General features: G+C 45.7%; 1 protein-coding gene and 1 long non-coding RNA gene across 2 annotated transcripts; one reads left to right on the top strand and one right to left on the bottom strand.

The window, feature by feature from the left end:
* Positions 1-1,898: 1,898 nt before the first annotated feature.
* Positions 1,899-4,520, bottom strand: CYCS (cytochrome c, somatic). Its single transcript, XM_073333692.1, has 3 exons — positions 4,437-4,520; positions 3,551-3,727; positions 1,899-3,251 (listed from the first exon to the last, which is right to left on the bottom strand). Exons 2-3 carry the CDS (start codon positions 3,717-3,719, stop codon positions 3,103-3,105), a joined length of 318 nt encoding a protein of 105 aa, XP_073189793.1. The 5' UTR covers positions 3,720-3,727; positions 4,437-4,520; the 3' UTR covers positions 1,899-3,102.
* A 269-nt stretch (positions 4,521-4,789) lies between these two features.
* LOC140907526 (uncharacterized) lies at positions 4,790-11,396 on the top strand. The gene is made up of 2 exons (XR_012157514.1): positions 4,790-5,081; positions 7,501-11,396. It is a non-coding gene; the product is annotated as an uncharacterized lncRNA (long non-coding RNA).
* The last annotated feature ends 5,597 nt before the right edge of the window (positions 11,397-16,993 follow it).

Here is a 16,993-nt window from a genome sequence, read left to right as displayed (position 1 = left end):
TGTGATCCATAAAGCCAAATTAGATGCCTAGGCTCTCTTTACAATGCACGGGAAGTGTTAGGCACCTAAGAATGAGATCAATGAAAGGCAACATGCTAAGTGGGGAGCTGCCTAAGATAGCCAATGGGAGATGCCAGTCAGAGGAGTGTGGGTGTTAAACCCTGCCTCTCTCACAGAGCCAATTGCCTAAGGCCAGGTCTATATTACAGACATAATCAGTGTAATTACATTGTTCAGGGATGTGAAAAATCCACATCCCCAAGCAACGCAGTTATACCAACCAGTGTAGATAGTGCTATGTCCACAGGAGGGCTTCTCCTATTGACATAGCCACTGCCTTTTGCAGAGGTGGATTAACTACTCTGACAGAAGCTCTCCTGTCAGTATCATAGCATCTTCACTCGCGTGCTACCAGCTGTACTGCTGCTCTGTTTAAAGTGTAGAAGTGCTCTAACTCTGAGCTACAGGGAGGTGCTTATCTCTGCTTAAGAGTCCACGAATAGGAATCAACTGTCTCCAGGTGGCTTAGGCATGTAAGGCATTTCTTGCACGAATGAGTTATACCCCTGCCTTGCTCCACACCCAATTACTAGAGGAGAAAAAGGTGGTGGCAGGTGCTGTTGCCCTGAACTTTTAACCCAGTGGTTAGAGCATTCACCTGGGATACAGGAGACCTGGATTCAATTCCCCGCTGAGGGGAAGAAAGAATTTAAATGTGGATCTCCTTCCACCTTTCCCGTGGGTGCTCTAGTCACTGAGCAATTGCATATTCTGATGTGAGTCTCTCCTGTTGAAACTGTTTTACTGCATCTTAAATAACAAAAGAGGGATTGGAGCATGGGCACTGGACCAGGGCTCTCTATCTCCCAGGTGGGTGCTCTAATCACTGGCCTATTGAGTTATTCTCACTTGCTCACTCCCTCTTTCCCCCCAGCCCACTACCTGTTTCACTGTGGATAAATAATGAAATCAATGGGGCATTTAGAATTCAGCAGGAGTTTTCTAGATTGCAGTGGAGCCTAAAACTGGGATTTAGGCATCTACCTTTGCAGATTTAGGCACTGTCTCTGTATCTGAGCCACCACTGTGTAAGACAGAAATAAATCTCTGTGGGTATTTCTTCTGTGCAGGTATTCTAAATGAAATTTAATGTGTGTTAATGTTGCAGTAGCTCTAGATGAAGTTGTTTTATGTCTGACTAAGTATTGCTGCTTTACTGAGCACAAAGTCTTATTTGCACGCTTTATGATAAAAGTACTAGCTGGTACATGAGTGCATAAAGGGCTAAAGTGATCTTTCCCCTCCTGCTCCCTTAAGTTTTAATAATTCTTTAGCAGTTACAGAAGTTACACCAGCATTAAGAGGTAACAACACTTACCTTAGGCCAGCCCTGGAAGGCTGTAGCTTCTCTGCTGTTGAGTGCTATTAGCATTTCCTTTACCATTAGGAAGACAAGATTTTTTTTTTTTATTAAGTATTTGTTACTTAAACTGTTTTCCATGAAAACTAAAGAATGGATCATGGTAAGATATAAATAAAGTTAAGGGGTACTACAAGGGGAAAATTCAGAAATTGAATATGTACTGTAAGGAATGAAAAGCATCAGAAGATTACATTAAAATATACTGCAAAATAAATCATCACTTTGTTATGGAGAAAAAAAAAAAAAGCTTTCCAATAAAGACATGTTGCCCTGTCTAGGTGATGGGCTGGTAGACTTCCCCTTCCACACCTCGTCACATGGAGTTTTTTCATACCAAACCACTGGTTTACCTTTTTTCCCCATGCTAATCCCTCTATCCCTCTTGCTTCCTGGAAGCCTAGTGCCACAGTGCAGCCATACAGCTTTGAGTTATGACCTCATTACTTAGTTAATAATTTCACAGACATTCAGGAAGTATTATGCTGGGAAGGTTTTTTAATTTGTAGTATCAAGCACACTTAACCTCATCATGTGTCTGAATGGTGGTACACAATAAATACATTTATCTTAACAATTCAGTTTTGTCTATGGAGAAAAAAGTTGAACCTTCTAGAGATTCCATTTTACACTGCAAAATCAAGTTTTCAGAAGTGAGCAAACAGCAGCATTTGCAAAAGTGAGGCAGAGAAGACGACTTAATTTCCCTCTTCAATACTGCAAGTGCAATTCCTGCGCCTGTTGAACAGAAATTTCCTCTGTCCAAGTGGGTAGAGATATTAATAAGAAATATTAGCTAGATAAGAGTCCTTGCTCACAGATTCAAGCAGTTGTTTTTACGTTGTACCTTGGTAACTCCCAGAGCACTTGTTAATAACCTTTTTCGCAACAGTGAGGGTCCTTCTTTCAGAAGCCATAATAGATATCTAACATCTAGGACTGTCATTAGGCTCTGAGCAGTTTTAAGTTAACTATCCCTTTAAAAAGTTCCTATGAAGCAGAGCATTTCAATGATTATGAAGAGGATATTTTTGAACACAGGGCATGGGTTGTATCATGCACCATGAAATCAGAATAATCTGCATAAGCCAGGTAAGGCTTTCCGATAGCAGACACTATCAGAGTAGCTGGGACTCCGTCCAGTTTGCCTGTCAGGCTATGAAATCAAAAAAAGCTGCATTGCTAGTTCCCACAAAAACAGATGTCTCCCTACTCAGTCATATAGCTATATTAAATATTGTAGTCAAATTCCCTTGTTTGTTATTCTTTTTGGGGAGAGACATGATGGAGAATGCCAAGAAACTGCTCTTCTCTTTTTTGAAGAGCTGACCTATGTCAGAACAGCCGCACTATTGACTAGTGTCTACGTGTATTCTTTAGAATGAAGGAAGCACAAAAACACTTCTTTTTTTAATTGCATGATCAGGAATGACTACAACACATAGAACATGATTGTACTCATTCAAGCCCAATCCAATTTACATGTATTCCCATAAGTTACGACTGCCAAATAAATGTATTATTTAACAACCATCCATGAGCAACATTCTCTAGCTGATGAGACAGATTTTAAGAGGTTTAATATAGTGCATGTAAAAATAGAAAATTTAAAAACCAATCTCATCACAGAGACACTTTCATTTCCTTCTCTGTTGTGAAATAAATAAGGCAGCAGATAACTATTACTTAGAAGTGGCATCTTTGAGATATGCTATCAAGTCTGCCCTCTCTGTCTTCTTCTTTATGCCAGCAAAAATCATCTTTGTTCCTGGGATGTACTTCTTAGGATTTTCCAAGTATTCCATCAGTGTTTCCTCATTCCAGGTGATTCCTAAAAACAATTTAAGTTGTTAATATATATTTATAAGATGAGCCAATTACATATTTGAACTAATTAATCTTCTCCTCAAAAATCACTTATCTAAAGGCAAACATTTTAAATTAAATCAAACATAAAATACTAATAGAACTACTACCATTAGCAGCTGAATGTCATCTATTGTCTATTAGATGCCGTCTAAAAGAAAAGGAGGATACAGGCTAACAGGGCTGCTACTTTGAAACCTGTCTATTGCTCAGTTACCATTCTACACCTTCCATGTAACTTGGAAGAGTAACACTTTAGTTTACCTTTATTCTTGTTTGCTTCAGTGTAAGAGAAGTTCTCAGCTTGGCCAGTCTTCCGTCCAATTAGGCCATTCAGGTTAGGTCCAGTCTTGTGCTTGCCTCCCTTTTCAACTGTGTGGCACTGCGCACATTTCTGAACAAAGATCTTCTTACCCTTCTCAATGTCTCCCATTTTCAATGCTGAAAATGAAAGAACCCCAAGGTCAGGTCTTTTTGGATGGACTTTAGAAGAGACAGGAAAGCACATGTATATTCTTAGGCGAGGCCGTTCTGGATAGCACCCAGCCGTCTAAAAATCCTCAGATATAATTTTGCACACCCAACAAGAAAATGAGCAGGGCTTGACAACACTTCTTTTTGGTTGCCGGGCTTAGAAGCGACAAAGCTAGTTCTGACTAGAAAACAGCTGCCCGCAGAGCTCTGCCTGGCCCCGAGGAGGACCTGTGCCACCGGGGCCCTGGCAAGCGCCCCGCGCAGGGAACGCCGAAGGGGCCGTAAGGCGCTGCCATGGAACCGCGCCCAGCCCAGCCCAGCCCCGGGGCCCGCAGCGTGTCCGGCACCACGCGTGGCACTAAAGGGTCCCGGCCCGCGGCGCCCCAGGCTGACCTTGGCGGTGGCCCCAGCCAGCGGTCGGGCCCAAATGGAAACGGCTCTGTCGCCGGGCCAGTCATCGGGGGGGGGGGGGGGGGGGCAGCCGGGTGCAATGCGGGAGGCGGACCCGGGCAGGGGGCGCGGGAAGAGCCAAGGTCGGCGTGATGCCGGGATGGCGCGAAGCGGCCGCTGCGGCCCGGGCCGGACCCGCTCCCCATCCCGCGCCCCGCACCGGCCCGACGGAGACTAGGGCAGCAGCAATCCCCTCCCCCACGGGAACCCTCCTCGCGGCACCCACCTGGCGGCCTTCTCCGCCCTCCGACCACTATCGTCTCTGCCCCACGCTCGCTGTCTGAGCCCAAGGACACGCCGTACCCGACCCTTTGTAGCCGGTGCCACTGCAACCAAACCGCATCGGCCCTCGGCCCACCCACTCGAAGCGCTGGCCAATCGGGTGCCGCCGTGGGAAACTTTGATTTGTTTCTCTACGGGTCCATCAGGACAAACGTCACACAGCGTTTACACCAGGGTAGGTGGCTTCCAAGTAGACCCGGTCTCCGCCTTTTTCTCTACGAAATGGCGCATGAAGTACGTCAGAATACGTAAGAGGTACGACTAGGAGGGTAAGACCTTTGCGCATGCGTAGGATAGCGAGACGCAGAGGTCAACGGAGCAAGGTGAGGCTGCGACCTCAGCCTCTGCCTCGGTCAAGTCACGAGCTGCCTCTTCCCGCGGGCCCCGGGGGAGGAGCCTAAGCAGCGATGCGAGCCGAGAATCCCTCCTCGCGCGGGGGCGAAAGGGAGCGCCCCTTGCTGCGAGCCCCCAGCGCCCGCCCGCCCGCCCGGCCGCCCGGCCGCGGAGCGGGCTGCCCCATGCGGCGGTGGGTCAGGGCTGGTCGCTTGCACGGCGTGCTCCCCGGCCAGGGACCCGAGCCGGAGAGCAGGTGATGTCCAGGCCGGGGCTTGTCTCCTTGCCAACGTGCGTGGGGTTTGGTGAGCTGGTTGAGCCCAGCCCAGGCAGATCCCTGTGTGGGAGGGCTTCGCTGGGTCTAAAAGGGAGTATGCCGGGTCAGCGTGCGGCCAGACCAGCTGACGGCAATGTCGGTGTCCACACACAAAAGTTGCGCTGATTTCCCTGTGTTGGGTTAAAATCACGGCTGTGGTTAAACCAGTGCAACTCTGTGTGTGGACCCAGACTGTGTTTTACATCAGTGCAAAAGGCTGCTCAGGGCTTGGCTACTCTGAAAAGTTAGACCAGTGTAGCTGCGGCTCTCAAGGTGTGATGACGGGATGCTTCCTATCATGGTAGTTAGTATCAACACTGACACCTTACACTGGCCCAGCTCCAGTTTAATGGTTTAAGTGTGGACATAGCCTAAATCAGAACTGCAGTTTTTCACACTTGCTCTGCACAGGTCTGAATGGTCACACATGGTGCAAGACAGAGGAGAATCGTGGCATTCATTTTCACATGCTGATCCCTGGCACATACATGTGAAACTCTGGTGTTATGCTGAGAGGAATTTTTTAAAGGATTTTAACAAAAATTGCTTCAGTTCTTTTGAGTTAAAGAAAAGCTTTTTAAAAAGAGTTTCTACGATAAAAATAAAAATATTGCCACTCTTCTAAACACAACTCAGAAACAGCTTAACCTTGAAACTCAGTATGTAATGTTCACCAAAGAGCATGTCATACCTATGCTTGGAAGCCAAAACACACTGTATATAAGTGAGGACTGTGCCCTAGGCAGACAAAGAAGAGAGCACTTTTGAATGGATGTCAGTGGGCACCAGGCCACTTCAGAGACTTAGAGCAGCTTAAGACTTTATGCCACTATAAGTTCTTAAAGCAGCTTAGAGGGTGTTTTTAGCCCTTTCCTCTTTTAAGGACCGAGGAAATTAAAAGCAAAACCATTGTCAATACAACATGAAGGTTGAAAAATTAAACTAAAAGGTCATAAGCAGCGTTGCCAAGTCTTGGGATTTTATTGCAGTTTTTGTGGTATTTGGTATCAGAGGGGTAGCTGTGTTAGTCTGGATCTGTAAAAGCGGCAAAGAGTCCTGTGCCACCTTATAGACTAACAGACGTATTGGAGCATGAGCTTTATGGGTGAATACCCACTTCGTATTTGGTGTATCTCTTGAGGGAAGCTCTGGAACCGTGATTATGTGAGAATCTCAATTTTAATTTAAAAAAAGTCTTGCAGCTCTAATTGTGACAAAAACCTTGAAAACATGACCCATGTGGATCTTAAATATTCAAAACCAGCCAGAATGCAAATAAAATTGATCTAATTTTTTTAAAATCATGATTTTAAAAACCAACCTAGTCAGGGCCAGCCTTACCCATACACAAAGTATGCAGTTGCATAGGGCACCAGGAAATTTGGGGCAGCTGTGTGCTGCTCCAGCCTCTGCTCCACCTCTTCCCCATGGCTCCCGCCCCTGCTCCCCCCCCAACCCCACTCCACTCCTTCCCCAAAGCCCCCGCCCTGCTCCGCCCCCACCCTGCCTCTTCCTGCCCCTACTCCGCCCCAGCCCTGCCCCCACTCCACCCCTTCCCCTAAGGACTGCAGCAGGGGTCAGGCCTGCCCTGCACTCACCGTGCCGCTGGCTTCCAGCTACACCACCAGTGAGTGCTGGGGGGCAGTTCCCCTTGTCTTTCAAGTCCAAGGCTGGGAGCCAGGGGAGAAGAGCAGAGCAGGCTGGGCGCCAGGTCACTCTACTTCCCGCTGCCCCGTGAGTGCGGGATCAGGCCTGCCCTGCACTCACCAGGCAGCAGGAAGTGGAGCGACCCGGCCGCAACCCGCTCCGCTCCGCTGGCTCATGCTGGGCGGCGGTTTCTGCCCTGCCCCGCAAGCCTGCTCCTGCCCGCCCCTCCCCCCAGCGGAGGCCTGGGGACGCCCCTGAACCTAGTGGTATATTGGGTCCTAAGTCATAATTTTTGAATGGTCATCATCATCATGTTCCCATTACGCTTCTGGTGTTTAGGGCAGTGACGAAGCTCCTTCGCTTCTGTCTGTTTCTGGCAAGTCTTTCAATGGTTCCCCAGCTGTGCCCCAGGTTTTTCAGCTCAGCTTCCAAAGCTCTTTGCCATGTTGTTTTTGGGCAGCCTCATTTTTGCTTGCCTTTGGGTGTTCATCTTATTGCTGTTCTGGTGATGGAATCAGTTTTCAGCCAAAGCACATGGCCAATCCATCTCCAATGCCTCCTGTCAATTATGGTGTTCATATCCTCTTGGCTGCACTGGGTCAACAGATCTTGGTTTGAGATTGTTCTGGGCCAAAAGATACGGGGGATTTTTCTGAGGCAGGTTGTATGGAATGAAGACAGTTTGGACATGTCATACTTTCTCATTCCCCAGCATTCTGCACTATAAAGTAATGTTGAAAGTATGCAGGCGTGGATGCACAGACCAGATCTTCACTCTATGAAACATAATAGAACAATGCTTAGAATGGCAACGGCAGTTCTACATAAACTTCATAGACTTTGAGAAGGCTTTTGATAGTATTCACAGGATCAGCCTATGGTGCATTCTGCGGGCATATGGAATCCCTCTCCATATAATCAACATCATCAAAAGCTTTTATTTCAACTTTACATGCAGGATTGACTACAGTGAGCTCAGTTTTGAAGTCAAAACAGGAGTACATCGGGGTGTGTCATGTCTGCAATCCTCTTCAACATTGCCATTGACTGGCTAATGCAGCGTACAACAGAAGACATGACATGAGGCATTAAATGGACACCCTTCTCATCCCTTGAAGACCTGGACTTCGCAGATGATCTCGCTCTCCTATCACATATCCAACACCATATACAAGAAAAAACTCGACTCAACACATTCAGCCAGCAAATTGGACTGAAAATCAATCGTAATAAGACAGATATCATAACCTTTAATATTGCCTCACCATCACCAGCACGGATAGAGGATTCTGTTCTTATCAATGTAGAAACGTACTTGGGCAGCACCATCAGCCAGGACAGTGGAACAAGCCAGGACATCCGGAACAAAATCAGTAAAGACAGGAAGACCTTCAGGAGTTTAAATACAGTCTGGAAATCATCAAAGTAGAACACCAAAACCAAACTCAAGAATGGTAGAGGTTGGCAATGATGGAGATGCAGAAACTTAAGATTCATATAATTAAACTAACATGGCCATGTTACATGCATGCTATATTTTTGTGATGGGATCCCTGGGGTACCACCTGGAATTGTGGGACCACTGTGCCCCCTTAACTCTCCAGCCTGGGCTGTCTCTCACAATGCTTTGCCAGTGACAAGCAGGAAACCCCTCCAGGCGCTGTTACCGCTCAGTCACCAGCATTCAGAGGCACACCCAGCTAAGTTGCATGAATACCCTCTAAGCCACCCTTGAACTACACAGCAAATTTCCCAAGCCCCCAGCCTTACACCCTAGAAATATACCATCTTACACTGTTCCAGACCTTTTGAACAGTGCAAGCTTATTTATTAGTATGCCACTTCGCCAAAGGAAAGTGGACATGCACCAGCTTTTCTAACTTGAACAGATTCCCCAAGCACTTTAGACAAACTCACTGGTAAGGACAAAACATTAAATTACATTTATTAACTACAGAAAGAGAGATTTTTAAGTGATTATAAATGGTAAGCATAAAAGGTCTTACTTAGTTACCATAAGAAAATAAAAAGTAAATGCATTCTAAATCCTAAACTTTAGACTAAGCAAAAGTTGAATCAAACAGCTTTTCTTACCTCACTGGATGTTGCAGGTAGGTTGTAGTTCTTAATACGCAGGCTGAATTTCCTTCTTATCCTGGGACCAGTGTCCTGAGTTCAAAGTCTTTATCTCCCCAGCGGTCTTTTTGCCTTCAGCGTAGGCAGGTGACGAGAGAGGTCATCTCATGATGCCACTGTCCGTTATTTTATACTCTTAGTCCATGTCCTTGGAAAGAAACTGTCCCAGGCATGTCCTGGAGGGCCTTGCTGAGTCACAGAGTTGAGCAATCCTCATTGTGTGGTGCTGGCACAACTGTCTCTTATTGGCATAAGAGACGACAGCATCTGCCATATGCTGTTCTGAAACAGTCCAATGCAGAGCATTGTTTCTGGGGGTAGGTTGAAACCTGAAAGTTATTTTATGGGGTTGGTAATGCTGGTTGGTTAGGAAAATAGCATTATCCCAGAATTGTTTCCAATGTGCCTCGAGTTTGAATGAAGATGCTTTAAGAGCGTTAGCCTGATCTCAAAAAGAGTGCAGAAGACCTCATAAAATGATAAGTTCAAATTGGCCATGGTTTGGTTATACTCACAAGCTGTGTGTGTTCTTCTATGGATTTTGTTTGGTGGTATGTATGCCAGAGTGGGCAACCACTGAATAGGTGTTGATGTTAATGTTCCAGTTATGATTCTCATTGCTGCATTAGGCTGTGTGTAAGTGGGAAGATGGTCCTCAATTTGTGGAGAACTGTTTTGGCTTCTGTACTCCCCTGGTGGAATCGGATAGTGAAAGGATCTGAGTCCCTTTACCCAGATGCCTTTCTGACTTTAAGGACTTATCTTCTATTTTCCCATATGGCAGAGTCCTCATAATCCTGGTAAGGCTGGCCCAGGATTCCTGGAAGGCTTAACCCTCAATCTCGTCATGGTCACTTAGGACAAGAGCTAGGATGTCCCCACTCTGGGATACTTTCTTCTTACCCGCTACTTCCCTCACCCACTGATCAGTACATTGTTTAAACCAAGTACAATTTATTAAACAACATCAGTAAGCAAAATAAGGGACAAATGGAAAAGGTTAAAGGAACAAATCTCTGCAATTTAAGAAAAGTTCACAGTCTGTTCTGCACAGGTCCCAGGCCTTCTTCCCAGGACCTGGTTGCACTGCAGTCATACTGCAGGTAAGACACCTGCCCTGGGGGTGGCTACATGGCATCAGGTTCTAGGTGGCGGGACCCTTCTCCCCCAGCATTGGCCCTCCTGTCATGTCGAGGCCCTCTTGTCTGGTGATGTCTCCCTCTGCTGAGCAATTGCTGCCCAGGGTCCCACCTTGCTCTCCCCAGCTGCTCACAGTGCTTAGCCCTGGTATTAGTTGTGGCACGGCCAGCATCCGCTATCCTGGCTCTGGCCCCGCAGCTCCTCGTTGAAGCTCCGGCTTGGCTCACTGTCAGCATGGCTGGTCTCCAATGCTCCAGCTCCCCAGTTCCAGGCTGCTTCAGCTCCGCTCTGCCTCAATGCTGCTGCTGCTGTTCTGGCTCCAGCCCAGCTCTGTCTTCTCTCTCTTTGGGCTGCTGCTCTCTCCTCAGTGGCTGCTTTGCTTCTAGCTCAGCTCTGGCTGCTGCTCTCTCCTTATCTCTGCCCAACTCTGGCTCAGGCAGCTCCAGCTCAAAGGGAGGACGGGCCCCAGGCTGTTGACTCCTTCATTGGCCTGCCTGCTCTGTCAATCTGGCTGACTTGGAACATTGCTCTTTCCCCACTGGCCGTGGGGATTGTCAGTCTTAGGATCCTGATTTCTTTTGCACCCTTTCTCCTGGTATTGGGTGAAGACCAACCAAAAAAGATCCCCTCAAGTTTCAGTAAGTGGCCAACAGCCCCCTTACATGTGCATCCAGAGATCTAGTATATGAACTGCCTGCTCAGACTGGTGTGCAATATTCAGCAGTTGAGTATACCAGTGCTGGAGTCACTGGTTAAAGGGTGTGTGCATCACATAAAGTGTGTGTGCATGTTGTGCCTACAAGTTTTTGGATCGATTTCAATGGACTACTCTCAGTAATAAAGTTAAGTGTATGCTTTAGGAAACAGGCCTAAAAGAGACAAGCCACTTGTATGTAAGAGAAAAACGGGAGGAGTTAAAAAATCCCAAGGTAAATATAGTAGAAATAGGTATATTTCACTTGCAAACATCAGACCCTAAATATGATTAATGAAAACTATGTAGCCCTTTGTTCGATGCCTGCAAACTTTACAATACTTTTGTTAATGCTGTAAATTTAGTAAAAATATCAAGATAAGAAATTGAAACAGAATATCATTGCTTTCTGACCCTGTATAGTGTGTTTTTAGTAAGAACTTTGGATAATGCTTCCGTGCTAAATTGTTGGATTAGATATGTGGGAATTGAGAGGACTGATTGCTGGAGAAACATCAGACAGCATTAAATGCAAATCCTGCACATAGTATGTAGTGTGCTTACAAGAATTTAATGTGTACACTGTGTATTATTTTCCAGAGCTGAAGAGAATAAAGTCGTGGCTTTCCCTGCCAGAATCTGTGTGTCTCTGAATTGTAGGAGTGGGTTAAAATTAATCTGAGTACATTTACAATGTAGTATTCATTTGTTCCCATTGTCTGAATTTTAGCATCAGTACGGCATTTGTTTATGAATTTATCATTTTAATTTTTCAACTATTTTCACATTCTAGGTACAACTGAAATACTCCTAAAAAAGGACCCTGACTGTTTTTCTAACACCTCAAACAATTATGCAAGAATGATGTACAAAAATTTTGAAACAAAATTTTTTTTTATTAAATTAATTTTTTTTGAAGGGAAAATAGTGAAATCAAATAAATATGTACAGAAGGTTAGGTCCAGTTACTAATTTAAAAAAGGGAGAAATATATTCACAGTCAGAGTTTTTTTTAAACAGAGAACATGTAGCTAAGAGAGGAAGTATAGTTTTGTGGAATTAGGATGGGACTCAGGCAATCTGGATTTAGTTCTCAGCTCTGCTACAGCCTGTGTGTGTGTGATCTTGGGCAAGTCACTTCATCTCTGAGCCTTGGGTCACCACCTGTAAAATGGAGATAAGTATACTTCTCTACCTCTCGGAGATATTCGTTATCATCAGTGAGGTGCTCAGATAGTATGGTGATAACGGCCGTAGAAGTGCCTAGGTAGGTAATGTATACAGAATGTTATATATATGAAATACAGTATGTATGGAAATTGGGCACTTTGTTTCTGATATTTATTAATGAATGTGACTAAAACTTCAGCCATTTTGAAAGAGGAGGATTGTGACATCTGAAAGTTGGTAGTAAAAAACTCAACCCTGGAAAGTGTTAAATATCAATCTGTTGAATAGTCACTTTTTTTTTTCTAGCTGAGGACCCCCTTCCTAACGTAATGGTAATTTTTTTTTTATAAATGTCTCCCTATCTCACGCTAGGGTACTGAGTAGTTCCTAGCTCAGTATGTGATCAATGGGAAAAATAGGTAAGTGTTGCTTCTGCTTAAAAATGACTCCTAGGAGTATCACAGATACTTTACTTAAAAAAAAAACAACAACCCTGCTTCTGTGAAGAGGCCGGCTTATGATTAAATAACACACAGAAAAGTGCATCCATCCTCTGAGCTCTGCAGAGTGCAGCTTTTCAATAGCCAACTCACATAATTTTATTGTGAGTCTCTCGCTATGTGGTGTCTTTCTTAAATCTCCAGTTCCTGGAATCTGTTGATTTTTCTGAGAACCTCTGTTTTCATCTAAAAAAAAAAGAAAGTATGTTTTTTCTCATGGCTGTGGAGAAAAGCTTGGAAACATGAACTCTAGAGACTCAAAAACTCGGAGGGCAAATAAAGAGAATCCACATTAATATTTTTAAAATGTCATGATTTCAGTACCAGTCATGATATTTTGGGGTCTGGCGCAAGATTTTTAAAAACTTGGGGTTGGTCTTAGAGTTTTCTGTTTGTACAGCACCTAGCACAATAGGGTCCTGGTACATGACTGGTGCTCCTATGCTCTACGGTAATACAAATATTAAGAAATAATAAACACCAGTGCTTGAGTAGGTCAGATTCCATCCATCAGAGGGCACAATACAACTGCGGTAATTGCAGTTGGCCTATCTTTCTGTATAGCTGGTCAAATCTGCCACTTTTTCAGTCTACTTTTTAATCATTTTTGCTAATGGATAAACTAATTGGGAATAGGCTGTTCAGACTGTCTCCTGCTGTGATTAAGTGCCTCTGCAGCTCTGTTATGGTCAGAGATTATTATCCTGTCACTCTGTTATCATTTGGTAGCGTGTTCTAAAGTAAATCTAAGTTATAGCATTGTAAGTAGTTGTAGCAGAAGAGTTGGCTGTCAAATTATTCTCCAGGGCATCAACCTACCCAAGAAAAGCTTCAAATTAAGTCTACTTTGTAAGATTTATATGGTTCGGTCTCCTTATGTCATGATATTTTAATCTTATGTAATCTATAAAGCCTTTGCAGTTCTTTTATTAAACTGGCCAAGGCATCAGGGCATTTCTTAAAATAAGAGCACAAGGATGGTGCTACGACGCACATTAAGAGTCATTAAAAAAAAAAGAGAAACCTGAAGTTGACCTTTGAAGAATTTTCTGTGAAGCAACCCTGATGACATATGTAGGACAAAGTCCTGTCTTCTACCATGGAGGGCCACAACCCAGCAGAAGTAGTGCTGGTCTGCTGCAGAAAGAGGGGTGGTGCAGAATTTGGAGACTTTGTGCTGGTGTCCATACACCCTGTGCCCTGTAGAGCTCCATAGGGACTCCCTGTGTCATGTATACAAAGGGCTTGGAGCTGGAGACTGACCATGTGAGATGGTGGATACAGTCCAGTCACTTGCTGTATGTTAATTCCAGGATTTGGGGCTAGATCCATAAAGCATTGCAACATCCAACTCCTTAGGGCCTGCCGCTTAGTGAAATCCTCAGCCCCAAGTTAGGCAGCCAGACTCACAAAGCATCGTACAGGGGAGAATTAGGTGTTTAAGAAAGGGATTTATTGAAGCCAGCAAGCTGAGCAGGGAGATGCCTCTGCCAGCCAGTAGAAAATGCCTAGGCTGTTAGGCACCTCCCGCCACTCAAGATGCACAGCTGTGAGGCCTCTCCTGGAAGTTCATCTGCTTAGATAGCCCATACCCTAGCACTGGAATGAGCAAGAGCAAACTGGCTCACTATAACCAATAGATAGGTGTTCTCCTGGGACGTGGGAGAGCTGGGTTCAACTCCCTGCTCTAGCCTGCGGATTCAAACATGAATTACTCCTGGGGAAATTCTGTGCGTGTGCAGAATTCATGCCCCACCCTGCAGATTTATTTGCTTCCCTGGAGAAAAATGACTTTCTGACAGGGAAGCAATGGGAAGCTGCAAGAGCAGTCATGCTTCACTTCCTAGCAGAGCAGGTACATCGTTTCAGGCACCCGGAGCAGCTGGCAGAGAAGTAAATCACCGCAGGGCTGTGGACACCCCAGCCAGTGGCTCCTTCCCTGAGCTGGGATCAGCTGCTAGTCCTGGTTGGGCTGGAGGCAGGAGAGGATGGAACTTCCTCTTCCCCTGCAAGGAGTGGCTGCGGCTGTGTCAGACCCACCCCCAGAAACTTCCCCCAGCTGCAGGAAGTTCAGCATCCTCCCCGGCTTCCTGCCCCCATCGCTCCTCAGCTGCACAGGGAAGTCACTGTACGGGGAGCTGCACCCACATCCGCCCAAACCCCATGCATCTGGACCTCCCATACCCAGACACCCCTGCCAAGCCTCAGCCCATACACCCAGAACTCCCCTAGCCCTCCATACCTGAACCCCACCCCAACTGAATCTCAACTCCTGCGTCTGGAACCCCCTGCACCCAGACCCCCGCCTCCAGACTGCCACCCTTGCACCCAGACCACTCCCCACTGAGCTCCCTGCACTCAAATCCCCACCCTGATGATTCCCACCCCCCTGCACCACCCTGAGCTCCCACATCCAGACCCCCACACCACTGACCCCCAAAGAGCTGCACCTAGACAGCAACCCCACTCCCCCAGCACCCAGACCCCTTGCTGAGACCCCTAACCATTTTTACCTGGAAGCCCCGGCAGAGTCCCATTGCCTCTGCACTTGGAACCCCCCCCCACCCCACGAGCCTCCAGATCCCCCCACACCTAGACTCCCTGTTGAGCTGCTTGCACCCAGATTGTCCCACACAGAATCTGTTCATCCCACACCTGAATCCCCCCACACTGAACTCCTCCACACTTGGATCCTGCTTGGTTGAGCCTGCCTGCCCCACACCTGGTGCACGTGGCACAGAGGGGCAGGCCCAGGCCTTGTGCTGTGTCAGGATTGGATGCAGCCTCACCACCGAGTCTGCATCCCCGGGGTGGGGAGGCTGCAGGGTGATCTCCAGCCTTCATGCAGTCAGTGGCCCACTGCCATGCTGGAGCCTCTGCATTTATTTATTGACAAATAAAACTTGCAGAATTTTAAAATACTGTGCGCAGAATTTTAAAATTTTTTGGTGCAGAATGCCCTCAGGAGTAATGAATCCACTAGATGAATGCCCTAACTATTGGGCATATACATACACACTCTCTCTCTCTTACTACCTGACCTGGTCTCCCTCAACTAACTTCAGATGGGTTATGTGTGCTCAGAGCACATCTACCAGATGGGGCCCTGCAGGTGAGAGAGTTTGAAAATCCTGTTGGGGTTTAGGTGTGAGGTAGGGCCCTGAGCAGCCAGTAGCTTGATGGCATCAGGACTTTGGCAGCTTTGCGCTTGCCTACCAGCAGAAATTTAAGCACCTCCATGGTTAGGCGGCAGCTTAGGGGGTTGTTTTTGTGGATCTCAGTGGTGCCTAAATGTTGGGTGTAGGCACCTAAAGTGGCAGTTTGTAGATCTAGTCCATAATAAGACATTTGTGATCAAACTACCTGCCTGGCAGATAGTTTGAGAGTCATGTTTCAATATCATGGCTACAAAATTAACTGCTCATTTTGTCTTGTGAGTCTAGTAATGTGGGAACTGCTATATCAGAAGAGATCTATGGTCCAGTCCTGTCTCTTGCAGTGGTCAATGCTGGATGCTTTAGTGGGCTTTTAAATCTGCCCGTGATCAGCTTATATCCTGAAGCGTAAGGCTGATAGCACTTAGAATGTTTATTCAATTTACTAGAACTGCAGATGCTGTTCTTATGCTCCTAGGATTTGTGTCTAATCCTTTTTTGAATGTTGCTAAGCTCTTTGTGTTAATAGTATCCTGAGCAGTAAGTTAAACAAGTAAATTAGTACACAGTTTACAATGTGCTTCTTTTGATCTGATTAATTTCACTGAGCAAAAGGTCTTGTGGTTTCTCATTATAGGACTGAGAATATATTATAGGAATGGCTGATAGGCCTTTTCTATATGAAATATGTTATGTCTCTTAACAAACTAGTTCTCTTTCCAAATGAATAGTCCTGTTCTTTTTAAATCTCTCCTAGGATGTAAATAACCCTTTCAAGTCTTATATTCCTTGCCCTTCTCTGGACCTTCCTTATTTCTAAGATGTTGCTTATGAACTGTGAACAAAATTGAATGCAGTAGACTGAATATTTTTATGACAACATAACATTCTGTATTCCCGGTGGTTTACCATCTCTTTTGAATGCAGCTTCCCATTGCGTAGAAGTTGCCACTGATTTTGAAATCTTCTCTCTGACAGGTTACAACTAATTTAGAACCCATTAGTGTCCAGCAGTTGTTTAAATTGTACCACTTGCATGACGTGTCTCAGTTAAATTTAATCTGCCTTTGTGTTGTCCTGTTAATATTGTGTTATATCCTACAGGAATTCCTCACACTCATCCTTAGTCTTAACAGCTAATTTAATCACCCCTCGTCTTAATAACCAAGGATCTGATTTTGTCCACATATAGACAGAAGATGCATTGTATGCTGGTCTCCCACTCCCATGGCCAAAGGGGGCTCAGCTGCTGGCATTGCATCATTTCCCCTGATGTCTAGAGAGTCAGAGAGCTCTCTGTGGGTCTGGGGATCTGTGCAGGGAATGGGGCAGGACTGGGAAACACAATCCCTCTTCCAGTCGGCCCCATGGAGTTCCCACACATAGATATTATAAATCCCTGGCTAGATT

This window comes from Lepidochelys kempii, chromosome 2, assembly GCF_965140265.1.
Source record: "Lepidochelys kempii isolate rLepKem1 chromosome 2, rLepKem1.hap2, whole genome shotgun sequence".
NCBI lineage: Eukaryota > Metazoa > Chordata > Testudines > Cheloniidae > Lepidochelys > Lepidochelys kempii.
The sequence above is the reverse complement of the archived record's forward strand: the minus strand, read 5'-3'. Positions and strand labels throughout refer to the sequence as shown.

Bases quoted from the DNA above. Each gene is read 5' to 3' on its own strand.
- CYCS (XM_073333692.1), bottom strand. From the start codon at position 3,719: ATGGGAGACATTGAGAAGGGTAAGAAGATCTTTGTTCAGAAATGTGCG. The intron at 3,252-3,550 runs GTAAACTAAAGT...AATTGTTTTTAG, and splicing joins TGAAGCAAACAAGAATAAAG to GAATCACCTGGAATGAGGAA.